The sequence below is a fragment of the Aptenodytes patagonicus genome, chromosome 5 (assembly GCF_965638725.1).
Source record: "Aptenodytes patagonicus chromosome 5, bAptPat1.pri.cur, whole genome shotgun sequence".
Taxonomy (NCBI): domain Eukaryota; kingdom Metazoa; phylum Chordata; class Aves; order Sphenisciformes; family Spheniscidae; genus Aptenodytes; species Aptenodytes patagonicus.
In genome coordinates, this window is record NC_134953.1 from 79,658,564 (window position 1) to 79,675,724 (window position 17,161).

The 17,161-nt window shown below is 43.0% G+C and overlaps 1 protein-coding gene across 3 annotated transcripts in view; it reads right to left on the reverse strand.

The window, feature by feature from the left end:
• COL11A1 (collagen type XI alpha 1 chain) overlaps positions 1-11,775 on the reverse strand; it is a 166,757-nt gene extending 154,982 nt beyond the window's left edge. For all 3 annotated transcript variants that reach the window (XM_076337918.1, XM_076337919.1, XM_076337917.1), the window contains exon 1: positions 11,397-11,775. In XM_076337918.1, coding sequence (XP_076194033.1) covers positions 11,397-11,511 — 115 coding nt within the window. In that variant the 5' untranslated portion in view covers positions 11,512-11,775. The remainder of the gene's footprint in view (positions 1-11,396) is intronic.
• Between the last annotated feature and the right edge of the window lie 5,386 nt (positions 11,776-17,161).

The following is a 17,161-nucleotide window of genomic DNA, read 5'->3' on the forward strand; positions in this document are numbered from 1 at the left end:
AGATGCAAGAAAATTTGCATTGGAATGGTCAGGTCTGGTTCATAACATTTGGATTTATTTAAATGCAGATGGTAATTAAATTAATGGTGTTCAATGTAGGTGCTGGAGCGTGTCCAGAGAAGGGCAACGAGGCTGGTGAGGGGTCTGGAGAACAAGTCTGATGAGGAGCGGCTGAGGGAACTGGGGTTGTTCAGCCTGGAGAAAAGGAGGCTGAGGGGAGACCTCATCGCTCTCTACAACTCCCTGAAAGGAGGTTGTAGCGAGGTGGGGGTCGGTCTCTTCTCCCAAGTAACAAGCGATGGGACGAGAGGAAACGGCCTCAAGTTGCGCCAGGGGAGGTTTAGATTGGACATGAGGAAAAATGTCTTTACTGAAAGAGTGGTGAAACATTGGCACAGGCTGCCCAGGGCAGTGGTGGAGTCCCCATCCCTGGAGGTATTTAAAAGACATGTAGATGTGGTGCTTAGGGACATGGTTTAGTGGTGGACTTGGCAGTGCTACGTTAACGGTCGGACTCGATGATCTTAGAGGTCTTTTCCAATCTTAATGATTCTATGATTCTATGATTCTAATCATACCTTCTTAGTTCATAAAATATGTATCCTGTCTGTAACTGAGATCATGGCAAACAGTATCTTAGTGATAGGCAATAAAATTTCTTGTTTGTGCTTCAGCAGCCATCATTAAAATTCTGCATTGTGATAAAGCCCATCTGACCCTGCAAAGGCAAACTGTACGGAACACAAAAACGATGGATCAACAGTGCATCTAATGGCAGCAATGTCATCTTTGGAATTACACCAGCAGCAATCATTTTGGATAACAGGGTAAAATCTATACATATTATCTTTCTAGCTACAATCACGTTGTAAGGTTAATTATTTTAATGACTTTGCATTTATGAAAATGTTTCGATTTACAACCGATGCCTTTTTACAATTTTCTAGCTACTGACCAACTGCAGCGATGATCCAAAACCAAAAGAAGTTCTCCATATAGGCTTACTCAACTCACATAGGTTTACTCAAATCAACCTAGTGAGTGACATTAATGTAAGTGCTAGGTATGTAAATGTTAGGCCATTAACACACACTGAAAACAGAGCTGTATTGTTTCACGTCAGCAGAATGTTCTGTCTCGTATCACTCTAAGCAGCTAATGTGTAGGTGTCGATGAATTTACACTTAAGCATATGAAACACTTGAGCTCCTGCTTCTTAGCATACGTACCAGCTTCCACTCACAGTATCTTACTAGTAATTTAAGTCCGTTGCTGTCACAAATCAATTGACAAATTCTGTGTCGGATTCATTTCATTGATAGAAAATGACCTAGACACTCCATTACTAGAAATTTTTTTATTTGCAGAAGAAAAAATTTTCCACATAATTGTGAGTGCTTCCTCAGAAATTCTTTTCGACCTATACAAGGGTAATTGGTTATCAGACAGGTTTCTAACCATCCTTTCCTGCATAAAGCTGCATTGAGAAGCAGTTTATAGGTCAATTCCATGAGTGGCTGCAATTCCCCACTACTGTGGATCTCACTCAGCATTTCACGTCTTACTCAGATCTTAAGAGGTCAAACATCTAGAGCGATCCTATCACAGATGCATGCAGTGGTCCTCAGTAGACTTGGAATACATGCAGATTGAAAAGAGATTATTCACCGAATTGAGAGTTCTTTTGAGTGAATTTGATTATTCCTTAAGAGATAATCAAAGAAGTCAGAACGGACAACTGTCCTTCTTATCTAGAAGGTCCCACAACTTGAGTTTTCTTCTATTCTACACTGAACATGCTGCAAGCCACTTAGAAGCTGCAGTGAGAAATTAATATAGCCCTGAACCTTTTTAGATAGGCTATACCAAACTGGACCTCTGTTCTCTTTCTGTGAACTGTACAGCAAAGCATTTTTAGCTGCAGTTAAAGGTGCTAGTGACTAAGGACCAAACAGCTCAAGACAGACTTTTACTGAAGATAGGGTCTACAGAGGAGACAATCATCATCTGCATTTTCAGAAGGAAGGACTTCACTGTCAGGCCTCGAAGTGAAACTCTCCAGGACTGACAGGAAAGTGACTGTGGTGGCAACTTCTGGCTACAAAATTCATTCCCGTAAGAAATTGTTCAGGGATGACTCATTTAGACGAAAATATTTTTCTTTCTGTACAAATGCCTAATAAAACACAGAAGTTGAAATCCTGTTATACTTAGATTTTGGTCTAGTAACTCCTGGGTCTTAGTTTCTTAATTTTATGCGAGAGCTCAGGCACAATGATCCTTCCCTATGCAAAAGCTATGTTCCACTACATAATTTACAGGATGATCCCAGATTGCATGCTGGGGGACATACTTTAAATGCAAATAATAACAAAACTCAAGGGAAAAAAAAGAGCCGATATTCCTTATTCTACAGATATACCTTAGCAAACTGAGTGTGCAACTGTTTGCTATACTGTTAATAACTTTGGTAACTGTGGCTTTTCCTTTTTCAGATATAATAAACAGTATTATATATTTTTCAGATATAATAAACAGATAACTTCTTGAGTTATCATAATTCTTCAGCAATGCCCTTCTTTTGATTAATGTGAAAGTGAAAATTTATCAGTGATGACTCCACAAATAGCCTGTAAGAGTTACAATCAATAACTCTTAATTGGTGAGATATAACCCTGAAGTAGAAAAGAGCTTAATTATCTGAGAAATTTAGGAAGACTTACGTTTCTAAATTACTATCATTTTACTTCATATTTTTGCATGGAAATATGTTTCATTCTGCCAGTAATCTGTTCCAATGGAACTGCCGCAAAACTAAGAGTGTTGAAATATTAATCTTCAATTCTAAGTTGAGTGTTTTTTTAAAGTTTAGTCCAGTTTTATTTCACTGTGACAGATCATTTAAAGAGTAGAAGCTATTATAGCCTGGTAGGCTAAAATATGCATATTTGGTGGGTACTGATGAAGGGACTCCTTATACTTGTGGACAAGACTTTCAAAATAGCCTACCTATGGTTAGATTTCTAGGTTTATATTTAGGAACTTAAATAGAAGGTACCGGCTGCTCCACAGTTTTTTGAAACTATGCTACCTATTAAAGGCATAATAGCCTACAGTTATTTAGTTTATTTACTTTTCTTAAAGTTCTGAATCTTCGTAACTCTAAGCGCTCATTCTAAGGACTCTCCATGTATTCTATAGGTGGGTAAAGATAAAAACTACTATGATGAAGGTTTCTAACTGACACTCATTAGACGGTCCAAGGCTTACTGAATGTAAGAGGTGAAAATATTTTCATGAACAAGAAGAACTCATATGAAGGGGTAACTAGTCTTCAGTTTCTGCTGTTGACCTCTCAGAACAATGCTGTCAGGCCAGAAAAAGGGAGAAATGTTTTTCTTTTAAAAACAATCTTAAATACAGATTGTGTCAAAGTTCTTCTACATAGGTTTATTTTAGCTACCATTTGTCAAGCTGTTTCAGCAGTTCTCCTACTGTGAAACCTGATAACTTTTCCCCTCCTTGCATTCCTTCTCCCAGATTATTCGTCCAGTTTCTGATTCCAGCAACAATTAGCAAGCAGTTTAGTTTACCAGCTAGACCTAAGTTTGCTAGAGCAGAAAGAGTAATAAATGCTGCCACTTCGCCAAATTATCAATAAGGAAGTCTTTACTAGCAGTGTTAGAATCTGGATTTGTTAAACTGTTAGTTTGTTGGCCTTCAGGATACAGTACAGATACAGGATACATCTATTACTAGAAATCTGTGTTATTTCTAATGTGGTAGGACTATTTTTGTTCTTATTTTTACCCTTATACACTTCTACTTATTGTGGGCAAGTATGATAGATATCTTTTAAAAACAGAAATACATATAATTATTATTAGCTGTACTTTTTAATTTACTGTGTTCTTCATCTGTTAAGAAATAACACCGGAGTAAACATCCAAGAGCAGGAATTCAAAAGCATGTTATGCCCAAAACGCTTCACTGAGCTTCCCGGTTCTCAGAAAGGACTCTACTACCTTCCCACTGCCGGCTCTAGTCCCTGTATCCCAAGCAACGATTCCCTGCAGTTCTGCCATAGGTGTGTAAGCACCAGAAAAGGATCAGACGCGCTTCTGCCCTGAGCATTTCCTGCTGGCTAGCTCTGGGCAGCGCTGCGCTTCCTCAGCCTTTTGGGGTTGGCAGTCTGAGAATCGCACGCCTCCCAACTCTCTGCTGAGAGCCCAGACACGGAACAGAAGACTGTTCTGGGAGCAAGCGTCAAAAGCGTCGGTCCTGCAGTGTCCTTTGTGAAGGTTCCAACACTTTTCGTAGATGTTAACCAAAGGATTTTACAGAACTGGATAATATGAACTCTCTGTTTTGTGGGCTGCAGAACTGAGTTACAGAGCGTCTTCCAGGTACAAAAATGAAACCAATTAAGATGCCTAAATTACATAGCGCTCCTGAAAATCAAGCTGGTTTTTTCCTAGGTACCTGTATGAGATGAACTGAATATATATTGCCCATGTATATATTTCTAGAGACATACTTCAAGGTTGTTTTACCTGTTAAAAATTTTCCTACGCGTTAGCTTTTAGATGAATTATGTAATTGGGATCTTGGCTGGTGACATTTTTAGAAGAAGGCGTTATTGCAGTGCTTTCATATTTAATGATTACAAGAACTAGAGATTATCCAGATGCGTACAGGAATGCTTTAAATGGCCTATGATTGACTATTTCACCAACAGAGGGCTGTGTGCAATGGCTCAGAACTGGCTACTTCTGTTTCCACGCCAGTTACTTGGAAATTTTTCATTGACTTCCTATGCTGCAAAATCTACTAAACACGTAATAGTATTTCAAAGACAATAAAGGTGGTCTATGCATATATGGGACACATTTTTGATACTCACCAACTACTAACTATATCTCTTTTTAAAGACCAATCTCTAACACTCATAAAGTAAAAAAGAAAAACAAACACCAAAAAACCATTTAAATCCCATATTGAAATCAGTGGAAAACTTGCCTATATACAACTACACACTCAGATCTTTAATAAGTTTAGCTTGCAAGCTTATTTATTGACTGGGAATATTCAGCAAAAAAAAATAGTTCTTTCTGGGTTTTGTTGCATTGCATAATTCTGGAGCGTAACCTAGATTTTGAGACTGACATTTCATATTTGCTTTATATATTTTGCCACAAAACACGACTTTTTTATTACTTAAAACCTTCTTTGAGACTAGATAGGTTGTACTTTTATCACTTGTTCAGCAACATTGACTACAATCAAGCACTAAAGACCTGATCCTGATTCCATAAAAAGTTTCACTCGTTACCCACAAAAGATTGGGCTAGTTCATCATCTGGTGCAGACCTGTATTGATCCATCAGCATACAATATTTTAACATCTGCCTCAATCCTTCTGTGGAGTTACTCCTGTTTTACACCACAGCAGATTATATCAGAACTGCAGTCCAAGTGTCTAAGTATGTCGAGGCCTCTGCTAAAGATTCAAACAGTTCTTTTTGTGCAGACAGTGGAGACAGTACTTCCAACTGTGAAAATCAGCAAAACAAGTACTAAATTCTTGGAGTATCCTGTTTCTATTACCATATCAAAAAAAGACACAGTCGAAAAATGGTCACTCCTACAGGAAGAGACAAGGTGTTCCCCCAGCAATTAAACATGAAAGAAATTGAGCCCACTTAAAAGCTTTGTTGATCAAGGTATTTATTCAGAAATAATCCCAATAGACTTCAAAAACATATTCTAATAAATGGGAGTTTTCAAATGTGGAACATTTGTACATTTTTCGGCTGTAAGCATAGGAAAAAAGCAAAACACAGCTAAGGACAAGATTTACAAATGGTGCCATTTAAAGTAACCCTATTTAATTTGATAGAGAAACAACTAAATGATTTTTTTAAATCATACAACTAAAAACTTTCACCATACTTTCACTGATGTCAAAGGTATCATTTCCCTTTTGAGAGCAATGCAAGGAAATCAGACCCAATTCTGTATCCTACCGATATTAGCAGGAATTCCACTTAAGCAGACAGCAAGGCTGTAAAACCTTGAATTTTATTTTTTTATAAACTATGAATGTTTGATAACCTACCAGATTACGATGACAATCTGTGTAAATACACAGGTAAGGGATGGAACAGGTAAAACTTAGACTACAGTAATACTTTAACAATGTGACCATAATTTGACTCATAACTGAGTTATTTCATATTACAGACAAAGCTTAGCTGCCAGTGACATTATTCATAGCAGGATCAGGGTCTTTGTTTTTTTAACCATATTTTATAATACATCTTTCAATTTGCTTTGCAGCAAACACTTTGCTTCCATAATATCAGCTCTGCCAAATAACTTCTCTTTCACATACTGTATGCATTAACGCTTTGACATACAGTGAAGTCCCAGACCTAGAATTTACAAAGGTTTTTACAACCCCTTATGTGTGATAATGTGCTAAAAAGAATTTAAGTTCTGCCAGATTCTACTACTATTGTAATAACAGGGTCAACAATTAATCCTTACATTTACAGTCTGTAAACTTGGTATTTAATACTGAGTAGTACAGTTATAAGCCCTTGCAACAGGCATGTGTGTTCACCTAATTCCTTTTAAGCCACTGCTTTCTATTGTGTCCATCCAGAGGGCAAATCTTTATCACTGCATGAGACTTCACATTCTTAGAACATTAGAGATTTCTCCCAAGCTCTGCTCAATTTATTCCCCCCTATTATCAACAAATACTCAGAACAACGATAAATTAACCAATGCTGGGAGGATTTCTTCTGAAAAGAAGCAGAGAGCTCTACAGAGAAAAGAAAAGCAACTTCTTAATCTTGCTGGCAGATGGAAACCCTACTGTTCACCACTGTACAAAACAAATCCGGGAGAGACATAATTGCTCCAGTGTGTTTTAGGTATAACTTCACTTCAGCAGTAATGTCATGGCTCTTTTATTATGCTTGCAACCTTGTTAGAATTAAGGGCCCTATTTGGAGGAGACCAAATACCTTTGGGCAAGGCAATTGTAAAACTGAGTATGACAACTCCTTTCCTACATTTTACAACTGCTACAGACACCAATTTTACCAACAATATTTTTCTTTTTTTTTTAGTAATCAGAAAATACCATAGCACCAGGAAAGGTTTTATATCAAAGATTTTTTTTTTCTAGTGACTTTCCAATAATAGGTGCTAGGCACAAGAGATTATTTCAACCCAAAACCACTGAATATTTGTGGGTATTCTATATGTACTTATATACAGTTACATTTGTTAAGATATACACAAAACTGAAGTTGAGAAACTTCTTTTCTGCAGAGCTAGTGAAAAGACACAGTTTCCTGCAGCCTGAATAGTCCTTTCTGGGATCCTTGTGAAATCTCCTTCTAAATTAAATGCAAAGATTCACGCTCTAGAGAATGTGCAACACATACCAGTCATTTTTCTGTGTCAGGTGTCTGCTGCTGAAGTTGAAATAATTATTTTACCTTAGAAACGATTAAAGAAATCTAAATTATACAGCAAAATAGACATATACTTGCAGGTCTCTCTTGCACTATACTGGGAAGACTGGACCATTTCACCTGCAGATCCCTGGGACTCAGAAAAACTTCAGCTAGGACGACTAGCTGAATCTAGTGAAATCGCCCTTTGATTTAATCACTCTTGCTCACTTTGTGAATATTTATCTGAGAAACTCCTGTACGTCCTCTGTTTCTGAAAGTTAATAGCATTTTGTTAAACTAAAATTAACACACAAGACTATTTCACTGTAAAATAAAGGAACGATGAAAATGTTTATATTCTTTTTCAACCTTAAAAGTGAATTGATGAGTTAAAATCAAGAGTGCTTTACACCACTAACAGTTCTGAGAAGAGATTCACACTTTTCTAGTTTAAAACACCTTTTTGTACAGGTTTAGACCAGTCAGATACATTAAACAGTTTTCATTCAAGAAACAGATCCGTATCTTCCCAGTGTAACTTACTAAGCAATTACAAATAACAGTGTGAAGTGAGCATCCACAAAGGACACTCTCCTTTTGCCATCACTAGTGGGCCCAGTCCTGCATTCCTTCTGCACCTAGAACTCCCACTAGTTTCCCAGCCTGGGTGGGGGAAGCACAAGGAACCTTTGTATTTCCTAAGATGACTGTAAAAAGTATCTATTCTGTATTAGAAACAAATCTGCTTGTCACTTACACAGAGGGTCCAAAGTGTATTTTCTATATATAGCTTCATAGCCTCATTTTCAGTAAGGATTCTTAAATCTTTTTGCACTCAGATTAAGAGGTGGATTTCCATTTGCTTGAAAAAGCTTATAAATAATAAAAAAGACTGATTTTTCATTTCTTGCCCATGAAATTTAAATCAGCATCACAATAGTGCATTGATGCCAGGCCCTTGCAAAAAATTTATAGTGCTGAAGCCGTGCCATTTCGACTAAATGAGTTTATTCATTCCAAACACATTACCAACAGATTTAGTATTAAAGGTGAGGAAGGAGAAAGGAAATCAAAGGATGTCTTTTAAAATACTGAATTTTGTTTACTTTAGCCAAGTCATAAAGCAAAAATATTTTCTAAAAAGAGCTGCTTAAGAGCCGGTGGGCACTGAGCTGAACAAACACAAGTCACTAGTTTTCCCATTCAGTTGCTTCTCACTTCTGTAACTTTTTCTGCCTAAAGAAGAAATAACTCAAGAGCCCAATCAGATCTTCACACCCCCTTTCTTGGTACTATGAAAGACACCTCCTACTTCTCTTTCTTTTTTGTGTTAAATAAAGAAACTTGAAAAAAGTCAAGAATTTTAGGAATCTTTTGAGGTTTCTCTACATGGAATGGATTCTGTTGTCTTAAAAAGAAGTCCCTGCTATATGATTAACACTTTATATGAATACACCATGAAATTTTCTTTACATAGGGGTAGCTTATGAAAAGACAACTGAAGAATATAGGATTTAATTTAACAGAGTTTATGAGAACAATGATTCATATTTTACCCAGCATTTTCATTTAGTCATATTGTTTACCTGCTGTAGTATGCTATTTTATTTTATTCCTCAGCATTTTCCCTCTCCTACTTTCAAATATGAATCATTATGTCCTAGTTTATCTTTTAACTACTTTAAATAAGATTAGAACGCATAAAAGACGATTCGGAAATATCTCCCTTGTACTCCGTTAGGGAAATTAGGTCAAATTCTACTCCCTCTGTAGTCAATGGAAAAACTCTTACTGACTTCAATAACAGATCAAGCCCTAAACACAGCTCCCTGTAGTTTCTGAGCAAATGGCATACTGTATTTCAGAAAAGTTCAAGAACTAAGTTCTTTTCAGAATGTTTCTACAAAGGCGAGAAGCCTGTAGTTTTATGTTTCTGCAATGTCCTTTATACAGAAGACTGGAGGAAAAGATTTTTAACATAGCTTTTTAATTTTTAAGAGTTACCAAAAACAAGTTAGTCTGCCTAATGTTGCTGAGTATACTTCAGTAAGTACCAGATAACTTCTGTTGATTTTTCCTGGGCTGCTTGGGTTTACACTTTCTTTTAACTTTTCATTTGCATCCAACCATTATGCAAAGATAATCTACATAAATCCTACTTCATTAAGTCGGTTCTACTGTGAATGGTCACACGAGAAGCGGCATAAGAAATCTATCATGCCTTTGTGGACAGTATTGCTTCCTGAAGAAGTTTAGTTTTGACACAGCACTGAGGAGCCGAATCCTCGAAGCCCTGCGAAGTTAATTCACCCCGGGTGAAACTCCACTGGAGTCCGTGGAATTACGACAGGGATGACATTTGACCCACTCCAATCCCTGTCAGGAAGGGGGCCGGCAGGGGGCAGAACCCCTGACCGATCTGCCACCGCCAAGGCTGTGCCCAGGTATAAAGGGCTGGGGTGGCAACTGACCACCTCACCGTGCTCCCGCTAGGACGCCTGTTGATTCAGAAAGGGGGAATTCAGATCGAGAAACGCCTCGTTAAAATAATAAATCCGTAAAAATGGAACCTTTCTTTTCGGAGAGTCAAGCCCCTTCACGGATGTCAGACCCACAGAAAAATAAAAACCCCAATCCCAGCCCGATTGGCCCCCAGATGCGCCTGCGGGCTCCGGTGGGAGGGAGGGAGGGAGGGAGGAAGAGGCAGCATTTCCACCCCCGGTAGGAGAGGAAGGCGCTCCCGCCACCGGAGATTATCCACTGCGGCTCCGCCAATGTGTGCGAGCACATCCCGAAAAGCCGGAGCGCCTCGCCGGCGCCCCGGTGGGACGGCGCGGCGGGCGGCCGAGGGCTGAGCCCTGCCGGGGAGCAGCGCGGAGGGGAGAAGTGCGGGGGACCAGAGAGGTGGTGCGGGGTGGGGGGAGGCAGCGATTCCTTTCTGCTGAAGCCGCCGCGCTGCTGCCTGGCTCTTGTTCCCACTGCAAGTCCCCCGCGGGCTGCACCCTGCCCACCAGGTCCACGGACACCTAAGGGACCACTCGATCCCCCGGGGAGGCTGCGAAGGGGGAAGGAGGCTGGGGACGGCGCCCCGGCGCTCACACCGCCCGTGTGGAGCCCGGCGACCGTCAGGCCGAGCCCCCCGAGCCCCCCCTCCCGAGCCCCCCCGCCGTCCCGCCAGGGCATCTCCGGGCCGGGCGCTGCGCACACCACCTGCGGGGCGCCGCTCCGCCGGGAGCTGCTCTCCTCAACGCCTGGCGAAGGGCCCCCTCAAATGTATTTTCTCCTCCCCTCGCGTCCTGGAAAACTTTTTGCCCACTGAAACCCTTTGCAAAGGGAAGAAGGAAAAAAAAAACCACAACAAGCGGAGAATGGAGAAAATCAGAGCGGAGAGCCTCCACCCCCCAACTTTCCCTTTCCTCGCCCCTCCGAGGAGAGGGCAGATACTTGTCGCTCCACTTCAGCCACAACTTGGCGAACTTTAGCAGAGTAACGACTCTGTCGGTTCAACAAAACTGAAAATCGTACGCACACCCCACAAAACTGAGATTAGTGCTGGAAGAGGAGAAATCACGCTGTTCAGCAAGTATTTCTTTCATCTTCCCACCCCGCCAGTGCATCCCCTTTACTGCAATCAAAACCACGTCCAAAGTTAAACGCTGAGGCTGAACGGGAGCCATCCCTCCGCGGCACCTGGGAGGGACGTCCCCTGCCCGCGCTGCCAGGGGGTCCCAGCGGGTCTCCGCGCCCCGAGCCGGCCCCAAGCCCCTTCGTGCCCTCTCGCCTCCCCAGCATCGGGAGCCGCTCTGACAGGTTTCCTCTGAAACGCGGCCCCAGCCGTGCCCTGGGTCCTTCTCCCCGGGGCGGGGGGGGGGGGGGGGGGGGGAACAGGCGACTGGACCCCCCGGCTTCCCTTTGCTCTCTTACCTCCTCTGACCTCTGCAGCCCGGAGAAGGATAGCGAGGGTGATGAGCACGGTTACAGCCGAGTCCCAGGGCCACCTTCTCGTTTTCCACCTTGTGGACCATCTCTGCATCTCCATGCTGGGCACCCACAAGTGTGAATTAAACCCGGGCGCCTTCAGTTTACACCGGCTCCGTCCTTTCCACTATATTCCCAGAGATGATTTCTCCTATAGAGCCATACGTGATATACCAAGAGGGGTTTTCTCTCTCTCGCCCCCCTCCCTCTCTGCCCGGCCTTGCGCAGGCCCCTCCGACCCGTCCTCCCCGGTGCCCTGCCTTCAGACTGAAGGGAGATGAGGGGCTTTAATCAAAATGCAAAGAGCGCCGCATCCCCCTAAAGGCTTCATCCCGTCAGAGGGCTGGGCGAGAGCCTCCCAGGGCCACCCCTGGAGCCCAACTGACAAGCCAGCCGCCGGGCGGAGGCCAATCGCGCGGCTTCCCCGGCCGCCCACAGCACCGCCCTCCGCCTCGGCGGCGGCACACCGGTCGCTCCGCGGCCGCCAGCCGCCCGCGGCACCGCCGGCCCCCGGGACGGCGGAGAGCGGTCCTCCGGAAGGCGCTGGGGGAACGTGGAGCGGCGGGGCGGGAGCGAGCCGGGGGACGCCGCCGCGGCGTCCCGTCAGCGGGCCGCCGCTGCCCCCCTCAGTCCCGCCGCCCCCCGCCCGCCCCGCCACCGCGCCGCGGGCCCCGCGCGCCTGGAGCATGCGCAGTGCCGGCGGCGCCGGCCGCCGCTCCCCTCGGAGCTGAGGGGCGGGCGGCGCGAAACGGGGATGCCGGGGGGGGAGGGCGGGAGGGATGGGCAGGGGGGCGACACTGGGGACAAGCGGAGAGCAGGGGGAGGGGGACGCCGGGTGGCGAGGGAGCGGGGGGGGGGGGCATGTTTGAGGGGAGAAACGTGCGTGAGAGGAGCCGGGGCGCTGAGGTGGAGGCCTGCTGCGGGGTGGCCCGTCGGGCACCCCAGACTCTGCCTGCTGGCGTTGGTGCGGCGGCGGGTCCGGCCCCGGCGGCCCGCACCCCCTCACGCCCGCTCCCAGGCGCGACTTGTTCTCGCACACCCTTGGGGGACCTCCGGGGACTTCTCTTTAAGGGCGCTGTGAGAAAGGAGGGAGCGGGGTGATGGAGGAAGAGCCCGCCACCGAACAGCCGTCGCCGTTCCCCGCCTCGCCACATCCTGGAAATCGGGGAGCAAGGTTTCACAGCTCCTCCCCGAGGAGCCTCCCGTTCTCACTCGTGTCCTGCTGTCCCGCTTGCGCAGCGATCGGTGGCGGGGACTGACCTGCAGGTAGTGGAAACCTCTGGCAGAGCCGAGTCGTGCAGCAGGTCCGGTCGAGATCCTCCGGAGGGCTCAGGTTCTGCCCTGGCTCCTCTGCGAAACGAGAGAAAACTATGGTCACGTTTTGGCAGAGGTGTACATCAAATTTTTAAAATTTGGCTTCATTGAGATCAGAAAGATCAATGAACGCCTTACAGCAATTAATAAACATACGGTTTATCCACAAAATAGATGTTACTTTCATATGTCAAATTTCAGAAGTGTATTACCCTTTCCTACAATATCTTCCATTTTACTGCGCTGTATTAATACACCTAGCTCTTACTGCCCTTCATCTTCTGAAATGGTTGGTATCATTGCCGTTAGACTGACAAATGAGGGGGCTGGGGTGCATAGCGCAGTTACATCTAAGCTCCCTTAAATGCTGTGCAGTGGGTGCCGTCCTGTGAAGAGGGACACAAGGTTATTCCGGCACCTCAAGTAGTTAGCCACGGTACAGCTGTAGAGCGCCGAAATGCCGTGTCTGCCCCGCTTTTCTGTATCGGAGCGTACTCCTTCAGAACTGGTCTTACAATTGTCTGTCTTAAACCCTAGCCACATACAGGTCCCCAAAAGTCAGGAACCGATTATCAGTACTATTATTGTTGCCCTACCAGTCTGTGTTGTTCTCAGTCGTTTTCTAGATGCTTCCTAGAACAGTTCAAGTTAATTCCTTGACGTTTCATCCTCCTTCGTTACAACGTCAGTAGGTACTCTTCAACGGCAGTTTATTCTTTTTACTTAATACTTTGTCACTGGTAAACCTCATATGCTATGAAGTTTCAAGTTTCCTCTTGATGCTTATAATTTACACATCTTTCTGTCACCGGCATTCTTGCTACTTCCAGTCCTTTATCACACGTTGCCTCTCTGACATTTTTTCTTTTGAGCCTTCCTATTAGCCTAAATGAATACAGCTAAACCGTATCCTAGCAAAAAGAAAAATTTCTGTCTCTGCCAAGAGAGGAAATGGAAGCATTTCAGATAGGTGGTGAAAAAGAACAGGTGTTCTCACAGTGTAGAGAACAGTAATTTAACACAGTGCCCTCATAGTTACTTAAATTTTAGGAGATGTGGTTCAGCCCCCAAAGTGTCAGTGGAAAGATAGCCACTGATTTTTCTGGTCCTCCATCAATCCAAAGCAGAACAAATAGGACAAAATGCTGAGTATTTAGCAGAATTTTAGATCCCTGCAAGGCATTAGAAGGAAAATACATTAATCCAGGTGAGGTAGCATGCTTATATTAATATACAATTCTGCATAATTCTATATTAATTCTACCAGAACCACATTTTTTCAGAGCTAGCTCAGTTATTTTTGCATGCCGGCATATCAAGCCTCACAGACATGTAACAAATTACCATCAGATTCTGCGGTTACAAGAGAAAAGTTACATGCTGTTTGGGTGAAGAACCACATCTTGCAGCCCGTCAAATTCACTGTTTAAGGACTATTGATTTTCATTTAACTGATTTTCTTAGTTATTGTTTGTCGTCTTCTCAATTGCCGTGATGGTGTTCCAGAGTGAAGGAATTGCAGCCTAGGTGCAATGAAAATATGTCAAAGAACAGATAACGATTTAGAGCAGAGATAAGCTTTATGAGTGCCATAAAATTATTCTCCAAAGGTTTTTGTTAGAAAATTTCAGCACTTAGATGTAATTTCAGGAGAAATATGTTCCTCCTTGAATCTGAAAGAGGGTTAAAACTTGAAAATGTTTTCAGAGAAAAACAGAAGAGGAGTGAATAATGTTATTTTTTAAATCAACTGTGATCCGCAGTGGTTTGTTCTTTCTTGCTCCTCATTACTCTTCAAGACAGTTTTAGTGAAAAGACAGACTAAGCACTGTGACATTCATTATGTTCTGTCCCTGATACATCAACGTTGGCAGATTAGTCCGTGTTTAAATATTAGGAAATGCTCTCTTGTATGTGCACAGATGGGTCATTGTTGTATTTTGGGGCAGAGAGGGGGAGGGGTTAGGAATCCATAGAGAAGAGAATATGTTTCCTCGGACCGCTATAGTTTACGAGAAGCTCACAGCAGCAGCGCTTTCACATTCTTCAGACTATAGGCACCGTCAACTGTAAATGTGATGTTCTTTGGCTGTCTTGCAATCGTACTGTGCTTTTTCTAGCATATTCCTTGACATCACCAAAAGCAAGAGACTTCTCTCTGAATATAAAGTGTTCATTTGACTGGAAATAACTAATGCACTGTAAGGAAGAGTATGCTTTGATTGTTGGTTTCCATGTATCTCAGAGACATTGATTTGGCTTAAACTACTTCGTTTCTAGCTTCACACAGATGTTGATGCCTTCTAAAACTTGAACTTCTTTCTCCAATTCTGTTCACAGCACAGAAGTCAATATTGCAAAATAAATGGCTGTCTTAAAAGTCATTACCTACTGCCTTCTCTATGACTTTAATTCTTTTGATTTATGTAGGTGGGTGTTTCATCCTTGTCTCATTTCTGGTGCAGATCTATGTTTTCTAAGAGTTTTCTGTTGCATGATTAATACTGGGAAGAAAAGTGAGTTATACTGCTTCAGTGAAGTGAACCCTTGAAAAAAAAGCTGTCTTACAAACGGAGATTAGTGGAATGATCTCTGCTAGGTGAAATGTTAATTGGCTTCTTTTTGTAGTTTTAAAGGAAGAGAAATACATGAACGCATGCATATCGACAAAATAAATGACAGTATTTCTTTCCGTGATTCTATCTTCAAGAAGTGTAACATACCATTTGCTGCTACCAGTAATAGCTTACAGCTTCACTGAGCTCCTCCCCAGTTCCATCATCTAAGGTTTTGAAGGATGAAGCCAAGGCTTTCTCTGTGCCTCACCAAACTCTTCGGGCTAGGGGATGGCTCAGTGTCCATCGATTCTTTCTTTCAGATGCCCAAGAATTAGGGAGGGCAGACGATAGTAAAAGAAATTTGATACAAAACAGCATAGTTCAGTACTCATTAGCTCAGGTACCAAAAGACTACAGAAGCATTAGCATTACTAATTATTTTTCTATTGAGAATGTAAAGAAGCTTCTTCAGTTGACACAGGCAAAGCTGGAGTGGCTGGATGCAGCTGCACTGTGCAACCTCACACCGCTCTAAAAGCAGGGCTGTCATGTGGCTGCCAATTGGATGCGTATTTGTTGCTGCACGTATATTGAAGGTTGAATTTGTACAGTTTCTGGTGAAAAATTCCTTACATTTTTAAACTGAATGTGCACTAATTGGAATTGCTACCAGAAGCACCAACGTGAGAGATTAAAACTTCTATGCCTGTGTAAGGAATAAAGTTAGTGTTAAGGTTAGAGTTAGGGATTTAAAGGATTAAATGACATGACTGCTGTTTGAAACGGACGGTGTGCTGGTTTGGGAAGGGGGCTGTAGTTGGTAGGAGCTTACACCTCTCTTTTGCTGCAGCAGTTTATCCCCTTTTTGTTAATATGGTTAACGTTGAGAGTTAAAAATGTAAACCATCAAAATTGCATCCTGTTCTTCAGGATCATGAAGATAAGAACAAGTTTGGATACAAGCAAGACAATAACCTGTGTTGTCTTTCACTTTAGGGATGATCCCTCATAAATAAATAAGTACAATCCTTCTGCCAGGTCTTGGTTGACGGAAACAAGGGATATTTTTGTATTTAAGGGAGTTTGATAATAAAACCAAGGCTCAAGCCCTCACCTAGAAAACCAGGAAAATTAAACTGCTTTTGTGCTCTGAAAGTGAATTGCAGATAGGTACAAAGAAGATAAGCAGAATAACATGCGATACAAAATTCCTAGCCATAACCTTTTCACAGTCTTCTCCAGTGAGGCAGATTCTAGGCCGGTTGATTGCTTCCTCCTTTTGCAGTGACATGTAGTTTACAATGTAGGATTGTCAAATCTTTCTGGATAGCAAGGCCAGATTCAAGCTGCTACTGGTCCCATTTGGAGCTGCTTCTTTTCTGGTAGCTGCTTGTCTCTCTGCTCCCAGTAGCCATTCCTTCCTCTCCCGCTGTCTGCTCCTACGTCCTCCTCCCTTTCTGCTTCTGGCATCACTTCCTGCTCCCCTCTAGAGTTCTCTGCGAGAGAACATAAAGGCGTACGGTGTTCTTCTTCAGTTTTAGCACTCAGCTGCCAGGTTTCATAAAATTAGGTTTAGGATAGGGTTAAGTCAGGGTTTTGGAATATGAAGTGTAAAGATACTAGTTTGTTGTAGGACGCTAAAATAGGAGAGGGTTTGTAGATGAAATTATCAAGAACTCTAATGTGGATCTGACAGTCGCCCCAGAAGCTTGAAGGGGCCTGGGTCAGAAAACCCATTGCTCCTTACAGTTTTATACTATAGTGACTAGCCCTTGTCTTTCCATAATTTATATGTGAGAGGTTATAGATGGGGTTTGGTCACAGTCTGGGGAATTTTCT